General features: G+C 37.8%; 3 protein-coding genes across 3 annotated transcripts; 2 read left to right on the top strand and 1 right to left on the bottom strand.

Moving 5' to 3' along the window:
• Window positions 1–114: 114 nt before the first annotated feature.
• LOC102785175 (calpain-1 catalytic subunit-like) lies at window positions 115–9,336 on the bottom strand. The gene is made up of 23 exons (XM_006807473.3): window positions 9,252–9,336; window positions 9,114–9,165; window positions 7,631–7,884; window positions 6,979–7,048; window positions 6,776–6,894; window positions 6,466–6,599; window positions 6,203–6,377; window positions 5,512–5,586; window positions 4,627–4,712; window positions 4,433–4,507; window positions 4,088–4,248; window positions 3,820–3,977; window positions 3,449–3,460; window positions 3,056–3,264; window positions 2,899–2,944; window positions 2,752–2,820; window positions 2,565–2,622; window positions 2,063–2,124; window positions 1,766–1,834; window positions 1,579–1,657; window positions 554–670; window positions 330–382; window positions 115–193 (listed from the first exon to the last, which is right to left on the bottom strand). The coding sequence occupies exons 3-23, from the start codon at window positions 7,865–7,867 to the stop codon at window positions 167–169; spliced, it is 2,091 nt and encodes a 696-aa protein (XP_006807536.2). The 5' UTR covers window positions 7,868–7,884; window positions 9,114–9,165; window positions 9,252–9,336; the 3' UTR covers window positions 115–166.
• Window positions 9,337–18,998: 9,662 nt separating this feature from the next.
• On the top strand, window positions 18,999–22,060 carry cd93 (CD93 molecule). The gene has a single exon (XM_006807474.2). It carries the CDS (start codon window positions 19,015–19,017, stop codon window positions 20,884–20,886), a length of 1,872 nt encoding a protein of 623 aa, XP_006807537.2. The 5' UTR covers window positions 18,999–19,014; the 3' UTR covers window positions 20,887–22,060.
• A 501-nt stretch (window positions 22,061–22,561) lies between these two features.
• Window positions 22,562–25,130, top strand: LOC148097127 (endosialin). The gene has a single exon (XM_087833110.1). The coding sequence runs from the start codon at window positions 22,655–22,657 to the stop codon at window positions 23,648–23,650; it is 996 nt and encodes a 331-aa protein (XP_087689236.1). The 5' UTR covers window positions 22,562–22,654; the 3' UTR covers window positions 23,651–25,130.
• The last annotated feature ends 1,873 nt before the right edge of the window (window positions 25,131–27,003 follow it).

The following is a 27,003-nucleotide window of genomic DNA, read 5'->3' as shown; positions in this document are numbered from 1 at the left end:
GAGGCATAAGGTTTACAGCTTTATATATAGTGTTTGTTATAGTTTCACATTATTGTGTTTAGTTGTTTCAAAGTAATAAAGTGTTATAGCTAATTCACAGAAAACAAGCTTTTGAAATATCTTCTTGTGTTTTCCAGATGAAACGTGCATCTGTCTTTCAGCTGGCTTAAGTGTACATGGAAACGTACATCCACTGAAAATAAGACAGAGATTATTTATTAATAACATTTAAGTATCACCATTTAAACTAATGCATTTTCTTTGTACAAATATTTATATTTATATTTACTTATTATTTTGCTCTGTTAGCACTAAAGTGACTTTATTACCTCTGACTCCTTGAGATTAATGGATTTTCCATCAGACAACTGTTTGAAGATTTCTGTTGAAGAACACAACTTTGAGTTTAAACTGTACAAATCATGAACCTTAATCAAATCTTAGAAGCGAGAAACATGTTTTCAACTGAAAAAACTTTTCATTCTCACTGCATGAGATTTATTTTCAGCTATCTACACGTCTACTGTTGTTATTTCTTCTTAGCTTCACTTACTTTTCATGCAGTCCAAGCGAATCATGAGACTGATGAAGCACTCCAGTGTCATGTGTCCAGAGGAGGCGCCATAGCGCAGAGCCATCAGACTGAGCATGTCATCTGAAACCTTCATTCCTGAAGAACACACACAGTCAGACTTTAGGAGGAGTTTGCTTATCTATCTATCTATCTATCTGTATAATTGCATTATTAAGCTGGTATGAAATCCCATTCTATTTGTGAGGATGACAGACAATAGTTACAATATTCAGCCATGTGCAAAGTCATAAGGATGACCCATCCTCCCACCTTCAGTCCATATAAACCATTTCAACTTTCTCAAACATCCTTAAACATCCTTCTGCCAATAAAAAGGGAACACAACACCACTTATTGTTGTCACTGGATATCAAGATCCTGACATCAACAGTCTGAAGGATGTGGGCCAATAGCTGGACTCGGGATCATCTAATCTTGCCATCAGGCTTTAAATATGTTTGGAAAACAATCTCATCCAGCTCCAAAGGAGCTATTCAGGGCTTTGGTTGTTTCATGGGATGGGTAGTGTACAGGGAGAGAGGTTATCTGGTTGAACCTGTCCTGTCTGGCTGATGCAAATAAAGCAGAAGTCACAGATAAAGGTACATTTTGCCTAACCAGATAATAAGGACAAGAGGAGCAGGTATTTGCAGATAGGTATTAGGAACCCTCATTTCAACTCATCCAAATGCACCAGGAAGTGGTTTGTGTGCTTGTAACTTTATGATGATAGTTGGAACATTTTTATCCAAACATTAACATGTTTACTGTGACATTTACAATATCATCTATATAATGAATATATATTAATTATACTATACTATAATTCTTGTATTTTTTCCAATGATAATTTATGCAGTTAAACTATAATCTAGAATTTTATTACATAATTTAATGTGATTCAGTGTTGCAGTATGAAGCACAGAATTGTTTTTTTGTTCATACTATTTATATTTGAACATATTACATTTATATTAAATATACTGAATCCTTGTCTGATATACCTGAAGCTACAAATGCATTCCTCAGCTCACTCAGTGACAGCGTTCCTGTTTTTGAAACGTCGGTGAGGAAGAAAGTCTCCTGATAAGAGAAGAAAAAAAAGAAACTGTGATCAGGGAAAATCTTCACATCTATAGCAGATGTATTGATATATGTCTTAAGGCTGTTTTTTTTTTTTTCTTTCTTTACCTTGTATTTAGTGACCTTGTTCCACAGACGGACGAATTCCTCACTGTTTAGTTTGCCTGTGATCGACGTCTTTTAAAACCCACATTAAGGTAGCAAAGGGACAAATCTTAGTCTGGTCTTTCAGATGAGTAATGCTGGTTAAATCAACAGAGAAGCACACGGGTTTGCTTACACATAGACTATTCTTCTGTTATGTACCTACAAAGATTCATTGTTACTTTTCAACAGCTCAAAAAGGCAAACTACAAAGTTTCTTAATCTGCTTTTTCTAGTATCACATGTATTATAACAGGATACATCCAGTAGAGCCACCATGCTGCGACAGGCATCAAGGCTGAACCCTCCAGATTTCATGTCTCCTAAATAAAACAGAGCTGAATTAGCAAAGACAGTGTAGCACAATTGTCATCCACAGTATCCAGGGTCATAGACTGCATGTCGAAGTAGCCATGGCAACTAAGAAACTGAGGGTCTTGCACACCCTGCTGTATTACTGATGTTTACACTAATGTGGACCACAGTTTATTTTGTATTAACGAAGACGTTAAACTACCAATAAACCAGTAAGTTAGAGTCATATTCTCATGAACCAGAGTTTGCCAGAGTCCGATGAAGGCTTACAGGAAATAATACTGATTCATAAATTGGACGGGTCAGACCTGGAAACTACGCTACATTAACATCAGCACAAAAACTGTGCACAAGGAGCTTCATGGAATGGGTTCCCATGGCCAAGCAGCCATGTGTAGGTGGCCCAGTAAATTTAAATTGAGCTTGACAGAGTTTTTAAAGGCCAAACCTTTCAGGATGTTTTCATTTAGAAGCCTCTGGAGCTGCTCAGCATCCACTTCTTCATACTGAAACATTAATTGATTTGCTTTACTACCTGATACATTACACAGACGTTAGACACATAATGCTATATACATTTGTAATATTGCAGTAATGTGGCTAATATTATTAGCAAAAAGATCTTTTTTAATTACCTTGTCAGAGTATTGACGGAAGAATGTTTTCTTGTTTTCTTCATCCTGATGGTTTTTTACTTTTGTGACCTGACGAGTCAACAGTTTGCGTTAATAACACATGAACAGCAGAATAAAATGGACACAATTAAATGATTTGTTACAAACCTTTTCAACTGGCTCATATTTCTGCTCATTTGAATTTGAATTCTCACTGTGGGGAGACAGACCAATATGCATTACTTTCATAGAAATCAACTGTAATGTGTCAAATGCAAATTTTGTTTGAAAATGTCATATCATCAGACATCGAGGGTGAGCATACTAGCAACACGTCTCTTCTCTTGAGTGGATGGTGAGGATGAAGGAGGCTGTCTCGTTGGGTTCGAAGGTGGATGGCACAATCAGATATTCACCTGGCTTCAGCATAAGGAACTCTGTCACGTCACGGGCATTCATGTATTTATCACTCCGAGCAACAGGCTGATGGGTGTTGAAGAACATTGCTGGAAACTTCCCACTTTGCGCTTTGTACTGAAATTATTCAAAGTGATATTTCAGCTCCCCAATTTCATTTGAAGAAGTTTCTGAAGTGCGTACAGACATGTCAGCTTGAAGGATTTATGTATCAGCGCATACAGATACACAGAACCTTAATAGTGAAAGACAGTGTACTTTCCTTGACCTTAACATAAAATAGAATAAATTAGTTTCTTACGTCTTCAGACACCTTGAAGGACGTCAGAGGAATTTTGTTCATGTTGGGAATAAATAATAATTCAGTTAGTCGTTAGTTAGTTATTTCAACATGTGCACAGCCACTGTATGAATGTTTGGACAGCATATTAAAGCTTGGCTTGCTAACAAAATGTTTTCTAGCTTACAAATAATTTTTATGTTGTAGTTAATTTTTGATCTGTCATTTTCTGCATTTCAACACCACATTATTATTGTTGTTTCCACATTACGATACAAGTTCTGACAATGGTTAAATACATTTCCATGCTCTGAAAATGTGAACTTCAACATGGTTTTTGTTTTTACCATAGTTATGCGTGTATGAATGATATGACCAAGAGAAATATTTACCAAATATACAGCAAAACCAATGTGGAGGTTCTGCACCAGGCATCTGTTCCTCTTGTCAGGCTTTTGCATGAGAGACACGAGGATGTTTTTCTCCCCATTGGTCTCTGAGTTTTCACCTACGACCTTAATTCGATACTGTGGATTTGTCCAGAAAGTGTCTGGAGGACATAGAGGAAAAATATGTTTTATTTACATGAATTGAAGATTAAAACATTCTGTTCTGCTAAACATTTAAACACTTATATTCCAGTATATGCTATATAATTACCTCTGTTTTTTTTGCAGCCTCCAGCAGTAGTTCCAGCAACCCACCGACCCTCGTACACAGAGGTCTTCCACTGAGCAGAGGATTTTCCATCTATGAAGTCTGGTTTCAGGCCACAGATGTCAAGATCTGTGTAGAACTTACAGAAATCTTCAAATGCCATCCTGTTAATAAAATCAGGTAGATTCTCATTCCTAATTTATTTAGATGTGATGTCAAAGTATAAAACTCTAAGCTTATGACATAGTACAGAGTAAATAAAGCAAAAAAAGAGAAAACTACAACTTCTGGTGGTATTAATATAATACCGCCATAGGTTGTAGTTTTCTTTTAATGAAATTTGCTTACCAAAACTCTCCATCATCGGCCACTGATTGGCACATTTGGCGGTCTTGAGAACTCACAGTGTTCCACATGGGGGACCTTAAAGACAGTATTTTAGGTAAGAGATGACACATTATGTTGGTAATTTTTATCTAGAGTTGCATATTTTGAAGAAAATTATTCTCTAATTAAATATACCAAAGCTGATTACTGCTTACCGATCACTCCAGTCTCCTACCCACTCTCCTTTGCCCCAGGGGTTCCACAAACGGATCAGCTTCACAAGTTTTCCTTGGCTAATAAGCTGGCAGCAGGCACCAGAAAAATCACAGTTATTGGTTCAATGCATGCTCAATCATCCAGGTAAGTAAATCACAAAAGGTTGATTCTGTTCATCTGGACGTAACGTTTTCAATGCAAGAAACGTTTCGTCACTCATCCAAGTGAGGTCTTTAGTCTCAGCTTACTGCAGGTTTCCCCAACCTTATAAACAGTACATTTGCACAATGACTGAAACGAGCATCACTGAACGAACAATCAGCTGGGAACACTGGTTTGAGGGGGAGTCAAGGAGGCCATTTACGTGATTGCTGTGATTGCAGCCATTCCCCAACTCTCTGTGGATGGTACTCATGGCCACTGATCAGCGGTCTTTGATCAGTAGTTGTTAGTCAATGGTCATGAGAATTTGCATATTAATGATCAAGGAACTGATATCAGAGCCCATTGTTCATTCAGTGGTTCTATTTTCAGTCATTGTTTATAAGGTTGGGGAAACCTGCAGTCAGCTGAGACTGAAGAAGTCACTTGGATGAGTGACGGAACGTTTCTCCCACAAAACGCTACGTCCAGATGAACAGAATCAACCTTTTGGGACATATTATTGTTGTATTTAAATGTATGCTCAAAGGTTTTTAAATCTCCCCTCAACATTTTGTCTAATATGTCAGGAGCTTGTTTTTACTGTAATTCTTCCTACACTGCATACTGTGATACTATGTGATAGCATTCTTTTTATTGCTATAATCTTACCAGGGAAATGTTATTACTGTAGATTCACTTCCACTACTAACTGTGATTACTGTGTAAGTATAATTCTTTACCTCTTTAACCCCTGTCACAGTGTAGGCGTGCCCTTGGACCAGTCCATTTGGCGAAACTGTGTTAGCAGATTTTTTCTACAATCAAGGAACACTGGTTATTGTAAAAGCATAAAAAATGTAAATAAAGACTTCTGATTCAATAATATCATTAGAAAAAAGTGACTGCAAAGTTTGATTATGTTGACTTAAAGCAAATTCCAACATTTTGGGACTCTTTGTCTTCATAAAAGGTGTTTCTGGCAGTCAATCAACCGCTTCACAAAAAACTTAAAATAGATTTTGAACTTTCAGAGTCCAGTAAGTCAAAACAGTCTTCTTGTTCCAGGATTTGCATTCCCACTTAAGCAGTCCCAAAGTGCATGCTAACTTGGGTTGTATTTGTGCAATATTGGTTGATTATGCCATAAATATAACTTTATCATTACGTCATTGACTTAGTTTTATAGTTTTTAGGCAATATGATACCAGTTTTATTGGTAGATAATGAAGTGCAGTCTGAGTGGAAAACACAGACTTTGTTATAACTCACCTCAAAATGCATAAAATGTTTGTTAAAATGTCAAAACAGTTTCACAGCATCTCTAATCTATACTAACACTAATCAAAGCCCTCTAAGCCCTTTTTAGTAGTTGGAGAATAATCTCCCTGAATAACCTCAGGCTGTTTCTGAGTTCTGTTTTTTTGTGCTTACCCCTTGAGGTGTACCACAGCCCATCAATGTGTTGGATTTGCCAGCTCTGCATATCAGCCCCCACACGTCTGAACTGGCGTCCGACAGCTGGACGCACATGTGGACGCCACCGGTGAAATCCATCATAGCCTCTGAAGGAGTTCCAGAAGTCATGTCGGTGTAGGAACCACAAACCCTGACAGAGGTAGATAATATTTTTCACAGATCCCCCACATGTAACTTGTTCACTGTATATCAGATAAATCATATGTTTCTTTGCATACTTGGCATAAGCTTTCTCCAGCAGAGCAGGCCAGAACTCATTTGGATCTTTGGAGTGAACAAAGATTAGTCTGCCATTGATCGTCGGCAACTTGTCATCAATGACGACGTCCACCCACCGCCCGAATCTCCAGAACTAAAGTAAAGATACAACTATTTTGTGAGCTTGTTGTGTTTCATGAAATTTGATCATTAGAGACAAAATAATCCAAACTCTGTGAAATAAACAGCTTTTAAGTTTTAGTTTAGTGGGGAAAAAACAGTTACAGATAATAATTACTTCTCTTATTCTGATAGTTTAATGATGTTTACCCTGAAGTGAAAAATGCCACAGTAGTTCTCTTTGATTTTTTGGTCGAGGGGAACAACTTGATTAAAGATGTGTTTCTGGAAAGTCAGTGCGCCGATTGATGCAAGAAACCAGCAGTTTCCTGTTTAACAACAACAAAAAAGAACAATCAGGACTGCAGGCAGATACAAGAGTGTAAATATTAAGAGTGAAGAAATGACCCTACCAAGTACACCTTGACCAAAGTCAAATCTGGAGACGCCATCAACCACAAATTCAGGATCAGGAGCAATTTGCTGTAAAACAGGGAGTCAGTTTTCAAATATAAGGATTGCTTCACTCATTTCCACTTTTACTTAATGTATCAGATCATTCCCAAATTTGAGAGGTTTGGGGCCAAGTTTGAAATATGAAACTCTTCCATGGCCCCTAATTCACAACTTCACAGGCTTAAATATCAGGATTAATTTAATTATTGTCCCATCCACTAGAGGGCGCTGTTACAGTGAAAATTTCACTTCTTGGTTCATAAGAAGAGTTACATTTTCACAATCTCAAATGCAGTGGGGCAAAGGTGGACAAAATATTGTATTTTGTTTTCTAAAATTCTAAAATGAATTATTAGCTCATGTCTAGCAGTCTAGTTTTGCCCGTCAAGCTTGTTTTGGGCAACCGCTTTTATTTTTGAAATGTTAAGTATTATGAATAAAAACAGCTCATTTAAACACTTTTGCAATCTGACTGCAGAAAAATGTCGTTAGCAGAAAATTTAAACTGAATCGTTTGCAGTGAAAAAGGGGGAATCAGTCCCCGGCTGATTAAACATTTAGATGTGATAGAGCATCTAATGTGCAATTTAAATATCTTTAAATACTCACTGCAGGTCTTAGCCACTTCACGTGGGCCAGGTCGGTGGGCCTCAGTATCCCCTGGCCAATAGACTTTGCATCAGGGGGGAACATGTCATCGACGTACCTTACTCCTTTGATTAGACAGTAGTGCTTCAGGTTCTTGAAGTCTTGGTTACAGAACCTTTCAGGGTTGGAGATGCTCCCATATCCCTTCTGCTTGTAACGAGCCTCCATAATGTTCAGGCATGCACCAGGAAGAGGCATTGCTGCAGTGTTGGTGTCTGTTTTCAAGAAGTTGGCATGTAAATTTGACAGATTAGTATAATAAATGATATGCTACAAAGAAACAATGTCAGCTCAAATCCTAACAGTAAAATAATTTTTCTTAAAATGATCAGTACACTCCTCAAACCTCCAGGGTGATTATCAGTCTACTCCACCTCCAGATTACAACCAGTAAATTACGTTAAATATTTTTTTTGGTAACATAACTTTAGATATTAAAAATAAAGCTTGGTTGATGTAAGAATTGATGTAAAAAGTCAATGCCAGAAAAACATGATATACTCTGTCATTTCATATATTTAAATGTCATATAAGACAATTTTATCCTTCTTTGCTCGTGTTTAAATTTAGTACTTCAGAAAAGGTTATTTGTAGGCTTCTTTATGTATGAAAATCTCTGTCTGCACAAAACAAGTACATACAAATTATAAATTTATTAGACCACCACCCAGTGTAACGTTTATGCCACAGCTGCTCTAAATTAACAGTATTAGTAAAAAACAAAATCATATTTTATGTTTCTGTAACCAACTGTATGTGTAGCCTCTTTAATCAAAATAGTATTTTTAAAGCTGTTGTTATCCATTAATTTTCATATTTTATTTTGCCTAATAGATAACAATATAATTCTAAGTAACTTCTAAAAACACATTTTCATTCTTGTTATGATAGATGGTCTAATACATTTGTTAAGCACTGTTTGCCCATTTGCTTTTTAGGAAGCTGCTCAGTTCATGCTTAATGTTTATATTGACTATAGCTGCTACTACTAATAATATTAATAGAATTAACTAAAAACAATATACATACTGAGATTAAAGTGGTAGACATTTAGAGGAAATTACCTAAGATTTAACTCCCAGTTTTATGAGCTGTTTTTTGCACGGTAACAGTCTGCAACAGCACAAGTGCAGCACCTGTTCTAATAGGTATAGGTGACCCATAATGATAAAGGTGGGTCGCCTGACTAAATCTAGGTGAGAAAAAAATAGGTGAAATAATATATAAATATTAAAAACATTGCTTGGGTTTTTTTTCTTTTAAAAGAAAAAGGACTGCAATTTAAAATAAAATATAAATTAAATGCCCATATAGTAATACTATTTAATAAGACTATGAAACTAATAAAAACCAAACAAAACCTAACACTAAAAATAAACAAAAAGTAAAACTATAATAACTGATTTTAGTCATTAGTCCTAAAATTGTTAAACAAACATCTTACCTGAATGAGTCACGAAAGAGGAAGCGTGTTGTTTAGTAGATATGGAGCAGGTCTGCAGGTAAGAGTGGACAGACTTCAGTCTTATATAATGCCCACGATCCCCTAAATCAGCCAGCACATGTTGTGGCACCTCCTTACCTTACTATGCAAATGTCACTCAAACAAACGCCACCACTTTTCTTGGAATTACTCTGGAACCTGCAGAGTTGTCTGCTAAATAAACATTATATTTTAGATGTTTGAAAAACCTTGAGTAAGTTTGTTTATACTTACAGGGCTGCCATGGTTTCTTTGAGCATTTGTGCATGTTAGAACTTGTAACTACGCAAAGACTTTGTGGCTGACAGTTAAATCTGTTTGCCTCTAATGTGTGTGACTTCTGTAGAACAAGGAGCCATTTATTTTGATGTTGACTTCACCATTTAACTGCACGCCAAGATATTTTTTGCTGATGTACATGTGCAGTAAAGATCCTGATGTTACTTGCTTAACAAAGATTTAGTATGTATTTAAATATTTACAGACGTGGACAAAAATGTTGCTACCCTTCGGTCAATGAATGGTCACAATGGTCACAGAAATAACTAATCTGACAAAAGTAATAATAAATAAAAGTTCCATAAATCTTAACCAATGAAAGTCAGACATTGCTTTTCAACCAAGCTTCAACTGAATTATTTAAAAAATAAATGCATGAAACAGGCCTGGACAAAAATGATGGTACCCACAACTTAATATTTTGTTGCACAACCTTTTGAGACAAACACTGCAATCAAACGATTCCTGTAACTGTCAATGAGACTTCTGCACCTCTCAGCAGGTATTTTGGTCCACTCCTCATGAGCAAACTGATCCAGTTGTTTCCGGTTTAAAGGGCGCCTTTTCCAGACTGCATGTTTCAGCTCCTTCCAAAGATGCTCAATAGGATTGAGGTCAGGGCTCATAGAAGGCCACTTTAAAATAGTCTTAAGTTTTCCTCTTAGCCATTCTTGGGTGTTTTTAGCTGTGTTTTGTGTCATTGTCCTGTTGTAAGACCCATGATCTGCGACTGAGACCAAGCTTTCTGATACTGACCAGCACATTTCTCTCTAGAATCCCTTGATAGTCTTGAGATTTCATTGTACCCCGCACAGATTCAAGACACCCTGTGTCAGATGCAGCAAAGCAGCACCAGAACATAACCAAGCCTCCCACATGTTTGTTGTAACAGTGTTCTTTTCTTGATGTGTTTCATTTTTCCGTCTGTCAGTGTTGGGGAGTAAGGGAATACATGTACCGCCATTACGTATTTAAAATACAAAATATGAGTAACTGTATTCCGTTACAGTTACCGTTTAAAAAGGTGGTATTTAGAATACAGTTACTTTGTTGAAATAAATGGATTACACGGCGGTACTTCCCTTTTTCATGTTGTCGCGGGTCAGGACTGTTTGGGTTTTGTTTGACAGCTACGTTCTGTTGTTCCAGGCGACAGCGTTACGGTTGCTATGGTTACAGGGTGACGCTCTCTCTCTGCGTGTTTCCTGGGTGAGAGAGCCCTGTTGTTGTTGTGCTAAGCTAATAGGCAGAATGCTACAGGTATAGCTCTAAAGAATGTAGCATTATAGGCAGTGTAGTCCGTGCTGCAGGGAGAATGGACTGCCATACACGTTATGTGTCTGTGAGCGAGGGAGGGAGAAAAAGGAAAAGTACGAGCTGTCATCAAGCAGAAACGGGAGCTGGAAGCATGTAAATATAATAATAACCACTGCAGCCAAGAAGAGAGCCTGACGAGCCCAGTTGTAAGTAAGCTATTAAGACTCGACTGTACACCGTGTTCGTGTTTTCCTCCAAAAACAATAAGTTCCGTTGGAGCAGCCTTTCAACGCCTCTCTCTGTCTCTCGCTAGCAAAGTTGACCCAGACAACAAAGTAAAGCTAGTTTTCGGCTACGAGCCCGACACGAGCCCACCGTATTAGCCAGAGGTCCCTTTACTACGGTTCGGAGCCGCGGACCTTCAGTAACAGTAATAAATCACAGCAATAGTACATTCATGTAGTTGTAAACAGCATGATAATATATTAAGTAATCCAAAGTATTCAGAACACGTTACTCTCATTGAGTAACGTAACGGAATATGTTACAGAATACATTTTGGGGCATTTATTCTGTATTGGAATACATTTTAAAAGTAACCTTCCCAACACTGAAGATAACCAGAAGAGTACATGGTTAGGTTACTTTCACACCATAAAAACCTGTTTAGAGGTAAACCTCTCCCATGCATCATTTTTACCACCGTTACATATCAGTGGTAAAATCAGCAAAGATGCACTTGAATGTCTCATCTGTTCTGGATGTTGAAGGATTCCCCTCACTGCCCACAATTTCCCCATTATAGATTACTTATATACAGTATTTCCAAGTGTATAGGTGAAGTTAAAACTTGCATTATTGTAAGCCAGTGTCAAGGTTAAGGCCTAAATTGCCATTAGAATATTGCAATTAGGACGATAACTGCAATTATAAACTAAAGCTTTTTATCAGAGTGTGAGCCTGTCAGTGAGCAAAAACTCCTTATCCGGGCTGGCCATGTGAGAAGGGTTACTTTGTTTCCTTAAGGAGGCCAGAGGTTATAAACTCAGCAGTCAGGATATGGGAATTTCTATAGAAAGGGGCATCTGTACTTTCACACCTTTGCTAATGAGTTAATCTGAAATTTGTGGTAAACACAGATTTTATGTCATTCTTTTGTATGTTTTACCATGTTCAGTCTAACCGCCTCTACCTGCAAATTTAGGATAGGTAAGCTGGCAAAGCAAAGCACATTTCCAGTTTATTTATTCAGAAGTTATTCTTGCGTGATAGCGCATACAGTGATCTTATCACGTTCAGATCCTTTCAAGTGATGGGGAAAAATGAAACTAAATTACTGGTGTCATGTTAAGACCTGCCTATGGCTGCACAAGAAAATCTGCTGAAACACTTTACAGTGATCAACAAAGATGAAGAAACTAAACTAAGATAACTAAAGGATGCAGTCAAATGCTGGAGTCTCCGAGGCCAAATTATCAAACAAAATCAACCCATTCCCAAGAAAATAGTTTATTAATTAAAAAGAAGGTAATGGTGAATTTCCCATCTAGTGAGAAAAGAAAGGAGTAGAATAGGCAGCAACAAAAAGGACAGGAGCCCTCATAAAACCCATAAAGAAAGTGTTATTTTTACTCGTGTAATTGTTGATTATTAGCATCGAAGTAGTAACTGAATGTGATGCACTGTTATGTTTACAGAGAGAAACACATGTTCGGTAACTGCACTAACAGATAACGAGGACTTATAAATATAAATATAATTAGCCGCCCAAAAGGGAAAAGAGAGAAAACTAATGGAAAACCAGGTTTTTGTGATAGTAGCTAGCTGGCAGTGCCAAAATGATTTATCATTTGTGTAGCTACTCTGTTCTACGGCTATATCCCAAAAAGTTGATTCTGTTCATCTGGACGTGGGACAAACGTTTCATCCCCCATGACTTCTTCTGAAGCATCAAGACATCTGTGGGTGGAGCTAATTTTATAATAGTTTGTTATTGTAATAGGTTTGCGTAATGCCATGAGTTTGAGTTTGTTTTGTTCACACTAAACAACAAGCGAGCGAGATTAATAGAGATACTGCAACATGGCCAAACTTGTCTCCAAATCCGTAGTCATTTCGTTAAATTATGTTTTTGTTACGCAGCGGACCGTGAAGACCTCTCTACACACATTTTAAAACTGAGAGCTTCTAAAACGTGAAGTCAAAAGATATCTAGAAATGTCAGTTCAAAAGTCTGTGCATGCTTTCAAAAGTCCTGTATGAGAACTCTTATGCCAGTCAAGGAAAAACTTATTTTTTAAGCTACAACATCAGTTTGACGTTAGAAAAGTAAACACCAAAGACTATGGGCTTTGAAACGTCTTGAACCAGAAAAACCGAAGCAGAGTATTTCATTCAAACACACAATAGGTGTTCACAAACGTGAAAAAAAATATTAAAATCTTCTGAGAATTATTCTCTTTTACTCATGCCTAACGTTGCGTTGGTCTTATAGCCATCAGTCATCAGGCGACGGTCTGATTTTATAAGCTATTTCCAGTCAAACTGGTACCACTTCTCTTTAAAGTGTTCCCAGAAGCGATCACTAATCTCTTTACCGTTATTTGAATATGCCAAAAACAACAACAACAAAAGGTTTTGTAGGCTGTTGACTTTGGAGGCCATTCTGTTGTTTTTGTTGAGTCTCTCTCATTTAACAGGTGTCACTGATGGCATCTTCACTGTAAATGAACACTATCTAATTAGACTCTAGCTAGAGACCATAGCTGGACTGGCCATCGGGCATACCGGGCATTTGCGATTTTTTGTTTTTATGGGCCGATCGATTTTTTTTTTTTTTTTTTTTTTTTGGAAGGGTATAAATAATGAAAGGTGTTGGATTGGCCAATTGGTCATTATCGACTCTGGGCTGGACCAATTATACCCGAGGAGGTCGGATGCACCCTCCCCCTTGTTTAGCAATCTTATAGACCATCCATCGGCTCTTTGTTACTTCGGAAACATGGCTTAAACAATTTCCGCGACGTAATCCGATAACAACCGATCTCTTTACCCATCGGCTTCCCGTGGCTGTCATGCAACAGGTGTTGTGCCAAAAAGTGATTTCCAATGTTTGCTTGTATTTTTTATGTGTAATATCTATGTTGGTAAATAGACTTCGGTGAACAGCGTTTACAAAGGGGCTATATATGGAATTAAAAAATTATCTGTTTTTTCAAGTATCTTTACAACTCTGTGTTATTGTACTTACATTATAACCAATCCGGTCCTTTATCCCCACTTTAAATATTTTTACAGAACTATTGTAATATTTGAGCCATTTCTGCTGTCCAATTACTTCTTACAAAATACATTTTTAATGTTAATTAGACTTTTTTTTAACGGCATAAATAAAGGTTATATAAAAGTCACTGCCAAAGACTGATTGCGGCTTCTACCTTGTTACACTAATGTTGTTTGTAGCTCAATATGACTTTATGTCATCCATGAGGGATGCATTTGACATATGTTTCACATATTATAGCCCAACAAGTTACTTATAGCAATTTAAATACGAGCAATCAGTTTTTGGCAAATACCGGAAATCAGTTTTTGGCAGACAATTACTTTTTGGCACAACACCGGCTATTGCAGTTAATAATACAACAGTTTTTGTGTTTCTTTTTATCGCTGTGTAACTGAGTTCAATTGAAAGCCTGCATGCGCTAGTACCGCTTGCCACAAGTTCCCAGAATCCTTTGCGGTTTTACCCCTGAATGACGTCACATTTTTGGTGGGCCGGTCTCTAGTCAAAATGCCCGGGCCGATTTTTTGTCCCAGTCCAGCCCTGCTAGAGACCTGGACATTTCTGATAGAAGCCAGTAGAGGGCAGTAATGGAAGTGATGGTGATCACACAAGAGAAGGTAAAGACCTAAAATCATACATTAAGCAACTCCTTGTTTATCAGAAACAATGTGATAATACACAAAAAGTCTTTGGTGGAGGAAAAACAATTTTACTCAAATATTTTAACGTCACAATCAGTGATCTGATTGCTGACAATATTAACATGTACTCTATTCTCTTTGACTTCACTGAAGTGGTGCAGTGCTGCTATGCCCCAGTGTGATGGCTAACCCCTATTGTGCAGAACTAGAAGGTCATTAATGCTTTAATCTCTTACAGATGATTGCAATGCACATTATTCTGACCTCAGCAGGGAAAGCATATGAAAACTACGTTTCCTTCAACATCAGAATCTTAAATGTTGTGAATCGTGCCTACAGTTTGCCAACTCCTCTGTGATGTCCCAGTGCAGGATTAGAAACTTCCTTATGGCTGCTAATTTTAGACTGAACATCAAAGGTGACGTGGTCTTTGCAGAGCCCTCAGCAGGCTAAGTCATTGATAAACAAAAGGTTTACATAAGTTATGTTTTCAAAATGTAATTGAACTTGAATTTCAGGTAAAAGTTGTTTTTTTGGGTTTTTTAATGTCTCCCTGTAATTACAATAGAGTAATTGTATAAGTGAGCATGGAGGCCGGTGGAGGGAATAATGTCCCAGTGGTGATGCTGGGTAATTTCCTGCCTTTAAACAAACACACTGACTAATATTCTAGATAACATAACATGGCAATAAAAGATATGAAATTAAAGGTATAATCTAAGCAGCTCTTCCTTATTTGTAGCCGTCTCAGAATAAAGTTGGCACATGAATTACAGCGGTTCTGTTGACCTTAAATTAAATGTTCAATCACAAAGAGTTGAAAACATACTCACCTGTTTTGCTCGTGTCTCCTTTAGCGCTCCCAATTCCGAAGAACTTCATGCGTTTGCTGTGTTTCTTTAGCAATCACAGCTGTCATCACATCACATCACACGTCATCACCTAGAATAAGTGTAACTTACCTTGCACAGATTCCTGAGCAGAGGTTCCAGCAGGTTATCAGCTCATAAAGCTGTCCTACCCTGACAGGTGCAATGAATCTCTGACTGAAGGAGCTGTCAGTCAGCGTGAACATGCCTAAATTGCAAATCTGGAGATTGCATTTTTGAATGAAAAAGAAAAAAAAAAGCTCGCTGAATATTTGTGTTATTTGCAATATTTGCAAGTTGGGGCAAGTTTCTACCATCTTTTATCACCTGGTACAGTTTATCCATCATAGGCTTTGATTGCTTTGATCGAGGATGGAAGTCTAGCCAATACCATAGATGACATGGAGAGTCATATTCTGGTTTTCAAATACTTTCTTACTTAGAGTTAAGTCTTTGCTTAGCAGGAGATAATGGAGGATAACAGGACAAATGTGCTGTCAACCCAAGAAATAGTGTCACTATAGGTCATGGTTCCTGTAAAAGTAAATAACCCGAGTTACCAACCTCCCTTCACAAACAAAACTGTGCCATGCTGTCAGCACCTGCTGGGGTGATTTTATCCAAGTCATAATGAAGCCTGTTGTTTCCTCAGACTTTTTAAATTGCAGACTCCACGTATGGACTTATATTTTACTCAGTGTTCTCGGTTTAGTTTATGTCGGCTGACATGACAAGCTTTCCACCACAGGATATCTGAAGGTTTGTTGGCAACTGCTCTGTTATTAATCATATCCTTCACTCTGAACGCCCTCCGTGACATTAATATTGAGAACACTTAACACTTCAGAAATGTTTTCATACCGATGTGTGCGTCAGCCTCTCCAGAGAACTCTTTTGACTTCACTGAATTGGTTTTGCCCTGACCTTATGTACATTGTGCCAGACTAAATGTTCTTACACAATGTATCTTGGACTCCAGACAAGTTTGTTAGCAGAGTAAACAGGATACATCTGGCCCACAGTTTCTCGTCCCACAGGAATGCATGTTTTTACCTTTTCTTGATGAGCTGTTAAGTGTCTGAGACAGTGAGAGACAGTTGCCAGGATGTAGTGGAAAACTTAAAGCATTATCATTTAACGACACTACTTTCTGATACTAATTAATAGCTGAAAATATAATCCTACTATTACCGGCTGGCTGGAAAACGTGTCAAAAAAATATGCACAAAGCAGAAGCTAGACTCCCTTTATAATTTATGTTGCGCTCAACAATTTCTCTTTCTGTCTCTTTATAACAATATTTAGAATGAATACAGGCTTTGACTTGTCACATCCTTTAGACTTGCTCTCACCTGGATTTAGATCTGTGCTGTAAACAAACAATGAAGCGCAGAACAGGAATAGAACGTAGATGGAAAGTAAAATAATAAACTTTACATCAGCTTCTTTACCGGCAACTTGCGATATGCCAGCAGACTAATGGCTCCGAAAGTTAAAATTGGCCAATAATAATAATAATAATAATAATAATAATGAATTGCATTTACATAGCGCTTTTCGGGGCCCTCAAAGTGCTTTACAATTCCACTATTTATTCACTCTCACATTCACACACTAGTGGAAGCAGCTACAGTTGTAGCCACAGCTGCCCTGGGCAGACTGACAGAAGCGAGGCTGCCATATCACGCCATCGGCCCCTCTGGCGGTAGGTGAAGTGTCTTGCCCAAGGACACAACGACCGAGACTGTCCGAGCCGGGGCTCGAACCGGCAACCTTCCGGTTACAAGACGAACTGCCAACTTTTTGAGCCACGATCGCTCAAATAATCTAGTAATTTAAGCTACGTAAGGTAATGTTTCTGATGCTATTTAGAGAACAAATTCAAATAATGCAGGGGCGATGTTGTGACTTATCAGAACAGTTTGCACTTTTACAGTATTTCATATAAATGTTTTAAATCTGCATCACTAATTTATATCACGAAACGACCTCTGCATCTTCTTTCTGCCACAGCAACCAAAGTCTCATTTAATCTATTGATGACAAACCAGCCTCTGTGTGAGCGCTCTGCAGCTTTCATTTTCCAGTAGAGGAGTTGGCAAAATATGATTATAAAACAATGTCAGAAAATATTAAAACGCATTATCATTACCCTGATAAAGGGTCTAAACACAGCCATGACCTAAAAAGAAGATGAAACCATAAAAACCCGTGTACGTTTATTATGGCTGTGAAAATACCAAAATAAAATTTTATTAAGTGGACCACATATTAACACAGACACACCCTCAGGTCAACAATCCCAAATTATATTTTTCATATAGCTTCTCAGAATATTGAACAAATTTTTTTTTACATGTTTTTATTTAAAATTGGAAAATATTTTATCCAAACAAATGGTGTTTGACATATTTTCAAGTATTTAATTTCCAAATTTGAAAATAAACTAAGAGTACTTGCAAGAATATAACCAGAAACCTAAATATAAACAGCTGAATTACAAAAGCTCGTGACTGGGTTGAATTCAAAGAAATCTGCTTCAGAAAATATTGCAAATAATAGCTTAAATATAGATATTAAGGCAGTTTTCTATAAAGTGTGAGAATTACTAAGTCACATCACATCAGAAAAGATTTACGTTTGTTTTCTGATCGTTGTCATGTAACTAAAGCCACCAGTTTCGTAGATTCACCCAGTTTGGTAAAATGTAGTTATCTGAATTTCCTACACCAAAGTAGACAGACGGTGATTAACCTGATAGTAATAATATTTTAAATAGACTTGGAAGAATTTATCAGCAGGGCTTTGTTTGAAGTAGACACTACTTAAGTGCCAGTGTGCACTCAGAGGGTGGAGATTGGTGTCTGTTTCCTGCGATTGAAGTCGAGGCACTTCCTGTATTTAAACAAATACAGGAAACGTCTGTATTCACATGAAGGCCCGCAAAGATCTTCTGTGCATGCCCTCCAAAAAGTTATTGGGTTTAAATATGAAAAAGCAGTAATCAAGAGTTATGTAAATTGTAAATTTTGGGAGGTTTTAAACTTAAATTACAGTATGAATATTAAAACTCATATTTTGGTTATTATACACAAAAAATTAAATAGCAGCATAGCAGCTGGGGGCAGGCAGCAAATCAAAACAATAGTGATGCTTCTATACCTGCATAACAGGAGGAAGATTACACAATAATAAAATACTGATGGTTTACGATAACTGCAATATTAACATCTTTATAGTAAATAATGAGGTGAAGGTCAGCCGTGGCGACAGAGTGGCAAAGTTCACGGGTTCACTTCCTGTGGCGGCTATTTGTAATGGCACAGTCGCCTCCATGAATCTGACTGCTCCATGTTCATGTATTGAAAGGCAGCACAATTCAGGGAGTCTGCTTAAAAAACCTGAACTCTGCTGGGGCCGGAGACATCTGGATAACCAGTCAAAACACTCCAGAGCCTTTCATTGTTTTCTTCCTCAAAACGGAACCAGTCAGCATGGGAGTAAGAAAGAGCTACTAACTGCTGCTAAACATGATTTCCGTCTTTAGTTTTGCAAACAGGATACTGGAGCCTGAATGCTGCTTTGAGAAGCACTTGTTCTTTGGCTACGAATGGGCAACCACTTATTGGTCTCTTTTTACCCGAAAACTCCCAGGAACCCTTTGGAGAGCAAACATTTTGCTGATCTTCGTGGCAATTATGTTGTGGCTTCTTGTCCTGCAGCTCATTAACAGCTTCGAAGGTTTATCAGGGTTTGAACACGAAACGCTGTGCACCTCTAATGCCTGCTTCACCGCACACATGAAGAAGGAGAGGTTTGACAAGGCCAAAGAAGACTGCGACAAAAGAGGAGGATATTTGATGACGATAAGGGACCGAAAAGAAGAGGATGTGCTGCGCTCACTTCTCTCATTAATAAAAAGTCAACGACATGGGACGCTGCTTGAATTTTGGATTGGATTAAAACTCAAAGAAACCGACTGTGTATTTGCTGACCAGCCACTCCGAGGATTTAAATGGGTATCTGGAAATGAGGAATCCCACTACTCCAACTGGAAAGAAGAGCCTGCCTCCACATGCTTAGCAGAGAGATGTGTAAATATTGATTACAACTTTTCAAGTGAGAATCACCTGAAATGGACTGCTGTCCCTTGCAAAAAACGTAAGGCTTTTTATGCATGCAAGTTCTATTTTAAGGGGATGTGTGAACCTTTGGCTCTACTGGGGCCTGGGGAAATCGCTTACACAGTACCTTTCTCACAAGACCCACTTAAAAGTCAACTGAAGTCATTTCCTCATGGAACTTTTGCTATAATTCGGTGTAGCGATCAGGAGGATCGCATGTCTTTGTGCAACGCTGTTAACCACACCTACCGGTGGACTAACCTGGGCCCCTTTTGCAAAACAGGAAAGCGAAGCTGTGATATCAGCAATGGTGGGTGTGAACATTCGTGCCGTCAGGATGCAGATGAAATTCGATGCTATTGCAGAGAAGGTTATGAATTGGAAAAAGATGGACTCCGCTGCAGGATCAAAGACTTGTGCAGCCCTGACACATGTGAGCATCAGTGTGTAATGAGCGAGTCGGGATATTTCTGCAAATGTCCAGTTGGCTTCGAACTGCACGAAAACCAACGCAACTGCTCTGACATTGATGAGTGCCAATCACAGGCTTGTAAGAATGACCTGTGCATAAACACGCATGGCAGTTATAAGTGTGCCTGCAAAGTCGGCTACAAAATGATGGATGGCAAATGCAGGGATGTTGATGAGTGTGCACAAAGGAAATGTGAGCACATCTGCTTGAATACCATTGGATCGTTCTCTTGTTTTTGCAAGGAAGGCTTTGCTTTCTCTGAAGACGGCCATTCATGTGAAGACATTAACGAATGTGTGACTGACAGCTGTTCAGGGGCTAAGTTTAAATGTGTAAATACTGTAGGAAGCTTCATATGCACCCACCTGGAGAATGATGGAACCACTTATGCTCCGAATGTGACCTTTGCACCATTAACCTCATCAGATTACCCATCTTATGAGAAGACACAAGAAAACTTGACAGAGTCTTTAACCAGAACTACAACTGAGCACCCATATCCTCAAACCGATTCACCCATTCCAGACCCGGAGAAAGTTACAAACAAGGATCCACTGAGCAACACAACCGTGGCCACGAGCTTCGCCAAGACAATCAATTCCAGGGTGATAATCTGCGTCCTCGGTTCAGTCATTCCTCTTGTCGTGTTGATTGCAATTACTTTGTTTTTTGCAATTTTTCGATGCAGTCGCTCTAAAAAAGAAGTGAAGAAGAACACCACTGCAGATGGCTACTGCTGGGTGTCCTCTGGCTTGGATCCACGTTTAGAGAAACTATACGAGTCCATCTTGACTGATGACCCATGACCATTTAGTGACAGAAAAGACTGACTAGAGTTATGTTTATTTATGCAATTCTTGCAATCTCCTGTGATTACACTACATATCAAAATGCAAATCAGAAAACTGCATTGTCCATCAATTTAGTATTTGAATAAGAGTAGAGTCATAATGGGGGAAAAATAAAAAGTAAATGGATGTTAAGTGGAAGTGCATAATATGCTGTAAAGGTTATGAAAGACTGTTTTTATTGCACGGTTAATAGTCTGAGGAAATGTAAATATCTTTACCTATGAGAAAGTTACCAGTATTTGCTGTAAAAAATGTCATTTAATGTTAAGATCAGACACTTTTCTGCATTTGTTTGTGACAATATTTTATGCTATTGTGTATAACCCTGCTATTACATCCTGTCCTGAGAATCTGCTTGTGTAATATGAAAACAAAAGAGGATCTTTAGCTTTAATATCACAGAAAATGATCATTAGACCATTTACTGATCACTCTACAACCTGTGCCCCAAATAAAAATACACAAGTATCGAAGTAAAAGTACTAAAGAGATATTATTTGTATAATATGATCATTATTACTGGTGCATTAAAATGTTGGTGGTACTTTGCTGTTTGAGCTGGCTGAAGTATAACATTAATCTAAAAGTAAAAAGTGGACTAACACTCCAGTATATTCTCCAGAGAGTAAACCTCACAAACATTCTTAAGAACTTAAAGGTACTTTTTGAAAAAAAATTGTTTAAAAGAACTTCAAAGGTCAAAGCTTTTGTACTGTGTTGCAGCGATATGAAGTTGAAATAGGCTCTGGCTGTAAACTCTCATTTGGACCACGTGATAATACAGAGAGTTATTTTGACCTGCCCAGAGTTCAGCACAACACATTTCAGCCTTTTTAAAGATATTAAACTCCATCCTGCTAAAACAGAGCAGATTCAGACTATGATAAAAAACAAAAGGTGCCTTTCAAAATGTTTAAAAATGCTGGTAATTTTCTTGTTTTTGTTGAAGAAGAAGTACCTTTAAGTAAACCTGTTTAGTCTCTGACAATGACATGTTGTACTTGTACACACCAACAAATAAGGCTTTTTGATTGAAGTTCCACATCTACACGCCATCATGTAAAGATGAAGCTGGTGTCAATTTATATATTTATTTTATACTGCAAGTATAAAATCTAAAATGAATTGTTTGCTTGTTTTGCTTTGTTTTTTAATAAAAAAAAATAAATGTACTGTGCTATTTGTTGTTCTTATTTACATGTATAGATAGCACTACCATTCATGAAGCCCATTCTATTACCAGAATCATTGTTTATGTTTCTGTAAAGGTTAATTTGTTAGAATTTGAATCCAATTTATTTATTTTTATTTAATATTATTGTTCTTACCCATGAATTTATTTTAAACACATTACTGTTTTTGATGAGGTTGCCAAATTAAACCTTACATTCCAGAAATAAATAAATTAGCAGTCGATTGTTCTGCTTGATTAATTCCTGACTTCTCAGAGAGGTCCAGTGTGCCAGCTCAAATTTTGGTATAAAATCGGGAATCTTGATTTTAGGCAAGTACTTGAATTAGTTTGGCAGTTTATATAAGAGGCCTTTGCATATTTAGTATATCTAAACGTTGTTCTTCATTTTGTTGCTGCTGGTCCTACTTAAACTTTTTTTCCCTTTATCTCATTTCCTTCCTGAGATACCCTGTTTCCGCAATGGCACAAAGACTGGAAATTCCCCATCATTTAAGACAGGCAACCTTTTGTACTCCACTATGAGACAGCATGGCCTGCTTGCAGACGAGAGTGCCTGTGCTTAGGATGAGTATGATTATTCTGATGGTTTCACTGACTCTTGGAAAAGGATTGGATATAAAGCAGCCTGGCCACTGCAGAGCCGTTTGCAGTAATGATGACAAACCTGAGTGCATAACTCTAAACCAGGGTGAAGTGGATTTTAAAACAGCTGAAGAAGCCTGCCATGACAGGAAAGGAGAACTTCTGCAGTTGTGCTCTAAGAGTGATAAGAGCTTGTTTGACATTCTGAGCAAGAAATTGTTTGGGAACTACTGGATCGGGCTGCATTTACCAGCTGGTGCCTGCAGCAACCTCTCAGCTCCACTGAGAGGCTATAAGTGGAATTCTGGCAGACCGTGCATCACCTTTCCTCCATCCTGGAATAACCACATTCAACTCTGCTCTCCACATTGCGTATCACTTTCAAGTGATGAAAAATGGACAGAGAGACCGTGCTCAGATAAAGCTGATGGGTTTCTGTGCAAAGTTGAGCTCCAAGATGCATGCAGTGGACAAGAAGTATCGCATCCAACCCTTTTTCAAAGCTCTAAAGACTGTTCATCTGGACCATGTGAGCAGAACTGTGAGGATTTTAAGGGGGGTTACACATGCTCTTGTTTCAAACAATATATACCAGACAACAAAGACCCCAGGCAGTGCAAACCACACTGTGCACAAAAGAGATGCCCTAGTATTCAAGAGGCTGGCTATGACATATGTCCTGAAGGCTTTCTAAAGGTTGACGGTAACTTTTGTGAGGACCCTAATGAAGGTCCAGTCACAACTCCTCCCGTTGTAGCGTTTGTCAAACCACCCATCAGCAACAATACACTGAAGGCGCCTTCTGTTCCTGGGATGCGCTTTCTGTGGATTTGGATTGTGGTCATTGTTGTTGTCATTGCATCTATTTTTGTCATTAGGTTTTATGTAGTTAAGCGTTACAGGCAAAGAGAAAATTCTAATCGCAACAACGTTGTGACTTAATTATTGCCGCAAAATGACAGAGTCCTCTGGCTCTTTGCTCTTTATCGCAGACTTGGGTATTCTGTGTTGTCTCCTAGTTATTTAATGGTACACTCATGAACCTAAAGGTGTGGTCCACATCACTGGGAACAGAAAACGCTAAATGTTTAAGTGCTTAACAAGTCAAAGTATCTCTAACCTACACCTCCAATTACTGACTGGCCTCCAACTATTAGCTGCAGTCATATTTTCTTCCTCAGAAGCCTGACCAGCGGGCTGAGCCTATGGTCATTAATCATGGTTTATTTGTGTGTTTTTGTCAAAAAGGAGTGTAGATTAGATGAACAACTGGCCAGATGTATAGATGAATGTAAAGAATTCCAAATGTTTTACATCTCATTTTAACTTTTGGAAAACAAGAAAAGTGAGAACTACATTTTGATACATGAAACATTTTAACAGCTATCGTTTTAGGAGGTTTACACCTTTATTTTATTACATTTCAGAGCTTATATGAATGAAACCCAATGTGCTGTTCTTGTTACTACTACTATGTACATACACACATGTTCTCAGACAAAAACAAAAATTAAAATAAAATAAACAGAATCTAAATTACATGAAATGACAACCGTTAAGTCTGAAATGGAGTAGGAAGAAATATGTGCACTTATTAATCCCTACCTTACGCTCACTCTATTGAGTCACCATATTCAGTGTTAACCCAACTTCCCCTCATCACTTCCCCCACACAATAAGGAATGAAGAACAAGTATAAAGATAGCTACAGTGATAACTATAATTCAGATACAATATAGCGTAGTTATATATACTATCAGTCATCAACTTTATCAGTTTTGTATTCTTCCAAAAGCAGTTTTTGAAACATCTTTATGAACTCATTAATGCTTAAACATATAATATAGAAGTATATAAAATGGTACAGAGTATTCAAAAAGTAATCAAACTATTTTTACACTCTTAACATACTTATGTGTACTTGACGTACAGCATATGTATAAATATGTTAACGCTGACCTTTTTCTATAATCATTCATATTTGTACATTTAACTGGTTGCAAATGAGTTTTAAAGATATGACATGTGTATACTTTTATTTCAGGTCTTTTTTGAGGTAATTTTATGGTCAATTATGTTTCATGTTCAAGCGTGAATTCTTTCAGACTTGCTCTTATAGCACCATCTACTGTCCTCAAGAACAAAGTGCTGAGAAAGTATGGGAAGGCAGTCAGAACTCAGTCAAATTGTAATTTGTTTGTTCCAACAGAAACCGAATTACTTTAGATGTATCTTCTAATAATATAGCATTAGTAACAACTGTTTTAAAATATAAAATATCTCTAATATTAATTATTATTTTGTTTTTATGGCCTTAAGACCCTGTACACCTACTTTTTTTTTTACATTTATTTTTCTTAAGCAACATGTAATGAAATATGCTGTATAAATAAAGAAACATGGACATTGTTGCAGGTATATTGATAAATAAATGATCGGACTTGTGTTTTTCTTTCAATTTTATTTAGCAAAAAATTATTTGTCCTTTTTATTCATCTGTTCGCGCTCACTGGCCACTTTGAGTACACTTGTTGTGCGACTCGTTACTAACAATGTCTGATCAGTCAATCAGAATTCAGCAACTCTTTGAGGCTAGGCATGTAGACATGGTTGAGACAACCTGCTGAAATTCAAACTGAGCATCAGTAAAGAGAAGGAAGGTTGTTTACGTGGCTCTGAATGTGACACAGTTGTTGGTGCCAGACGAGCTGGTGTGAGTATTTCAGAAACTGCTGATCTGCTTAGAACACAACCATATCCAGAGTTTACAGATGATGTATATGTGAAAAAATGAAAATATCCAGCGAGCGGTAGCTTACTGGATAAAAATCCTTTGTTGATGTCAGAGCTCTAAGGGAAATTTCCAGGTCGCTTCAACAATCTGTCAGCCGGTCTCCGGACTCTCAGTTTCTGATGCAACATTTGTTTGCACATTTGCCTGAATACTGTTGACCATGTCCATCTCTTTATGAGCACAGTGTACCCCACTTCTGATGGCTCCTTCCAGTAGGATAACACCACTGTGATGGCTGCACTTACAGCCACACAGTGTAGACGCTTATAAGTAACATTGCATTCACATTTGTCTTTCTTTAAATATAGGAATTAATTTACAGGACAATAAATAACTGGTTTTGGTTTAGAGTTAATTCACATATCCACATAACACTGCATTCTAAAATAAGTGCGCACATTTTAGTTTACACTGTTATGTATGATTAATCTTTTGTTTTCTGAGTTACCTTAGTTGCAGCTGTTCCAGTCCCTTGATTAAGGAGCCAAGAGGTGGAAAAGGGGCGGAGCGAGTTTTAAAGGAAGACTACAAATTGGTTCATGCCATAACTCGGGACCATGGGGGGGAATTGGAGTTCATTATGTTTGGTTTAGTTAGGTTTTGTGTGTTTTACCCCGTCTCCTGTTTTTGTGGGCTGATCAGCCACTATAGTTTCCCCTTTGTCTTGTTAAGTTAGGTCAGTTTGTTTGAGTTATCAGTACTGTTGACCTCTTTTATGGGCCCAAGATTTTGATTCTTTTTGCATGATTTAACCAATTATGTTTTTTGGGTTAAATAAAAAATCTTTTTTTTGGACTTTAACCTGTGCCTAAGTTTCCTTCACTGCTCGGTCCATCACAACCACATACCAAAATCTTCAAATCATCTCACTAGTTTCTTGAACATGACTTGTGTTCGCTGTACTCAAACGGCATCCACATTCACCATATCTCAGTCAAACAGAGCACCTTTGGGATGTGGTGGAATAAAAGATTCACATGATGTGCAGCCGACGCAATGGCCGTAACTGTGTCAATCTTAAATTTGATTTGATTGATAGGAGGCGATTTCCAGCAAAGTTTGGCTCTGCGCTGGAAGTGGTGTCAATCATGGTCCTACTGAAAACAACAAGTTGAAATGTAACGATTTTCTTCAGCCTTTTATCTGTTCCGCCATCTGACTAATCACTCACTTCCTGTTTCATTTTGTAACAACAGCATTGACGCAATACTTCAGAAGGAATACGATGATTAATTTAATGCGTACATTCAACAAACTGCATTAGAGTCTCTCTCTCCCTCTCACTGGTCATCTGTTAAGGTCTGGGGTGCAATTTCTGGCCATGATTTAGGTCCATTTATTCTTTTAGAAGCAAAGATGATACAAAATGCTACAAGGTTGCTCGTAGGGATTTAATTTATGATCAACCATGACAATGCCCACATGCAAATGTCATGACGTGTCAGTGAGGATAAAAATGATGTGGATCATGGCCTTTGTCCTTTGCAGTGAGTCACATTTT

Source organism: Neolamprologus brichardi, chromosome 19 (assembly GCF_056152115.1).
Source record: "Neolamprologus brichardi isolate AB-2024 chromosome 19, ASM5615211v1, whole genome shotgun sequence".
NCBI classification, from domain to species: domain Eukaryota; kingdom Metazoa; phylum Chordata; class Actinopteri; order Cichliformes; family Cichlidae; genus Neolamprologus; species Neolamprologus brichardi.
This window is presented reverse-complemented; position numbering and strand designations above follow the sequence as displayed.

What these genes read in the sequence shown, in the direction of transcription:
- LOC102785175 (XM_006807473.3), bottom strand. Translation starts at nt 7,867, where the DNA reads ATGCCTCTTCCTGGTGCATGCCTGAACATTATGGAGGCTCGTTACAAG. An exon ending in GTAGGAGACTGGAGTGATCG is followed by an intron (nt 4,508 to 4,626) that starts GTAAGCAGTAAT and finishes ACTGTCTTTAAG; the next exon opens with GTCCCCCATGTGGAACACTG. An exon ending in TTAATCTCAAGGAGTCAGAG is followed by an intron (nt 194 to 329) that starts GTAATAAAGTCA and finishes TCTTATTTTCAG; the next exon opens with TGGATGTACGTTTCCATGTA.
- cd93 (XM_006807474.2), top strand. Translation starts at nt 19,015, where the DNA reads ATGATTTCCGTCTTTAGTTTTGCAAACAGGATACTGGAGCCTGAATGC.
- LOC148097127 (XM_087833110.1), top strand. Translation starts at nt 22,655, where the DNA reads ATGGCCTGCTTGCAGACGAGAGTGCCTGTGCTTAGGATGAGTATGATT.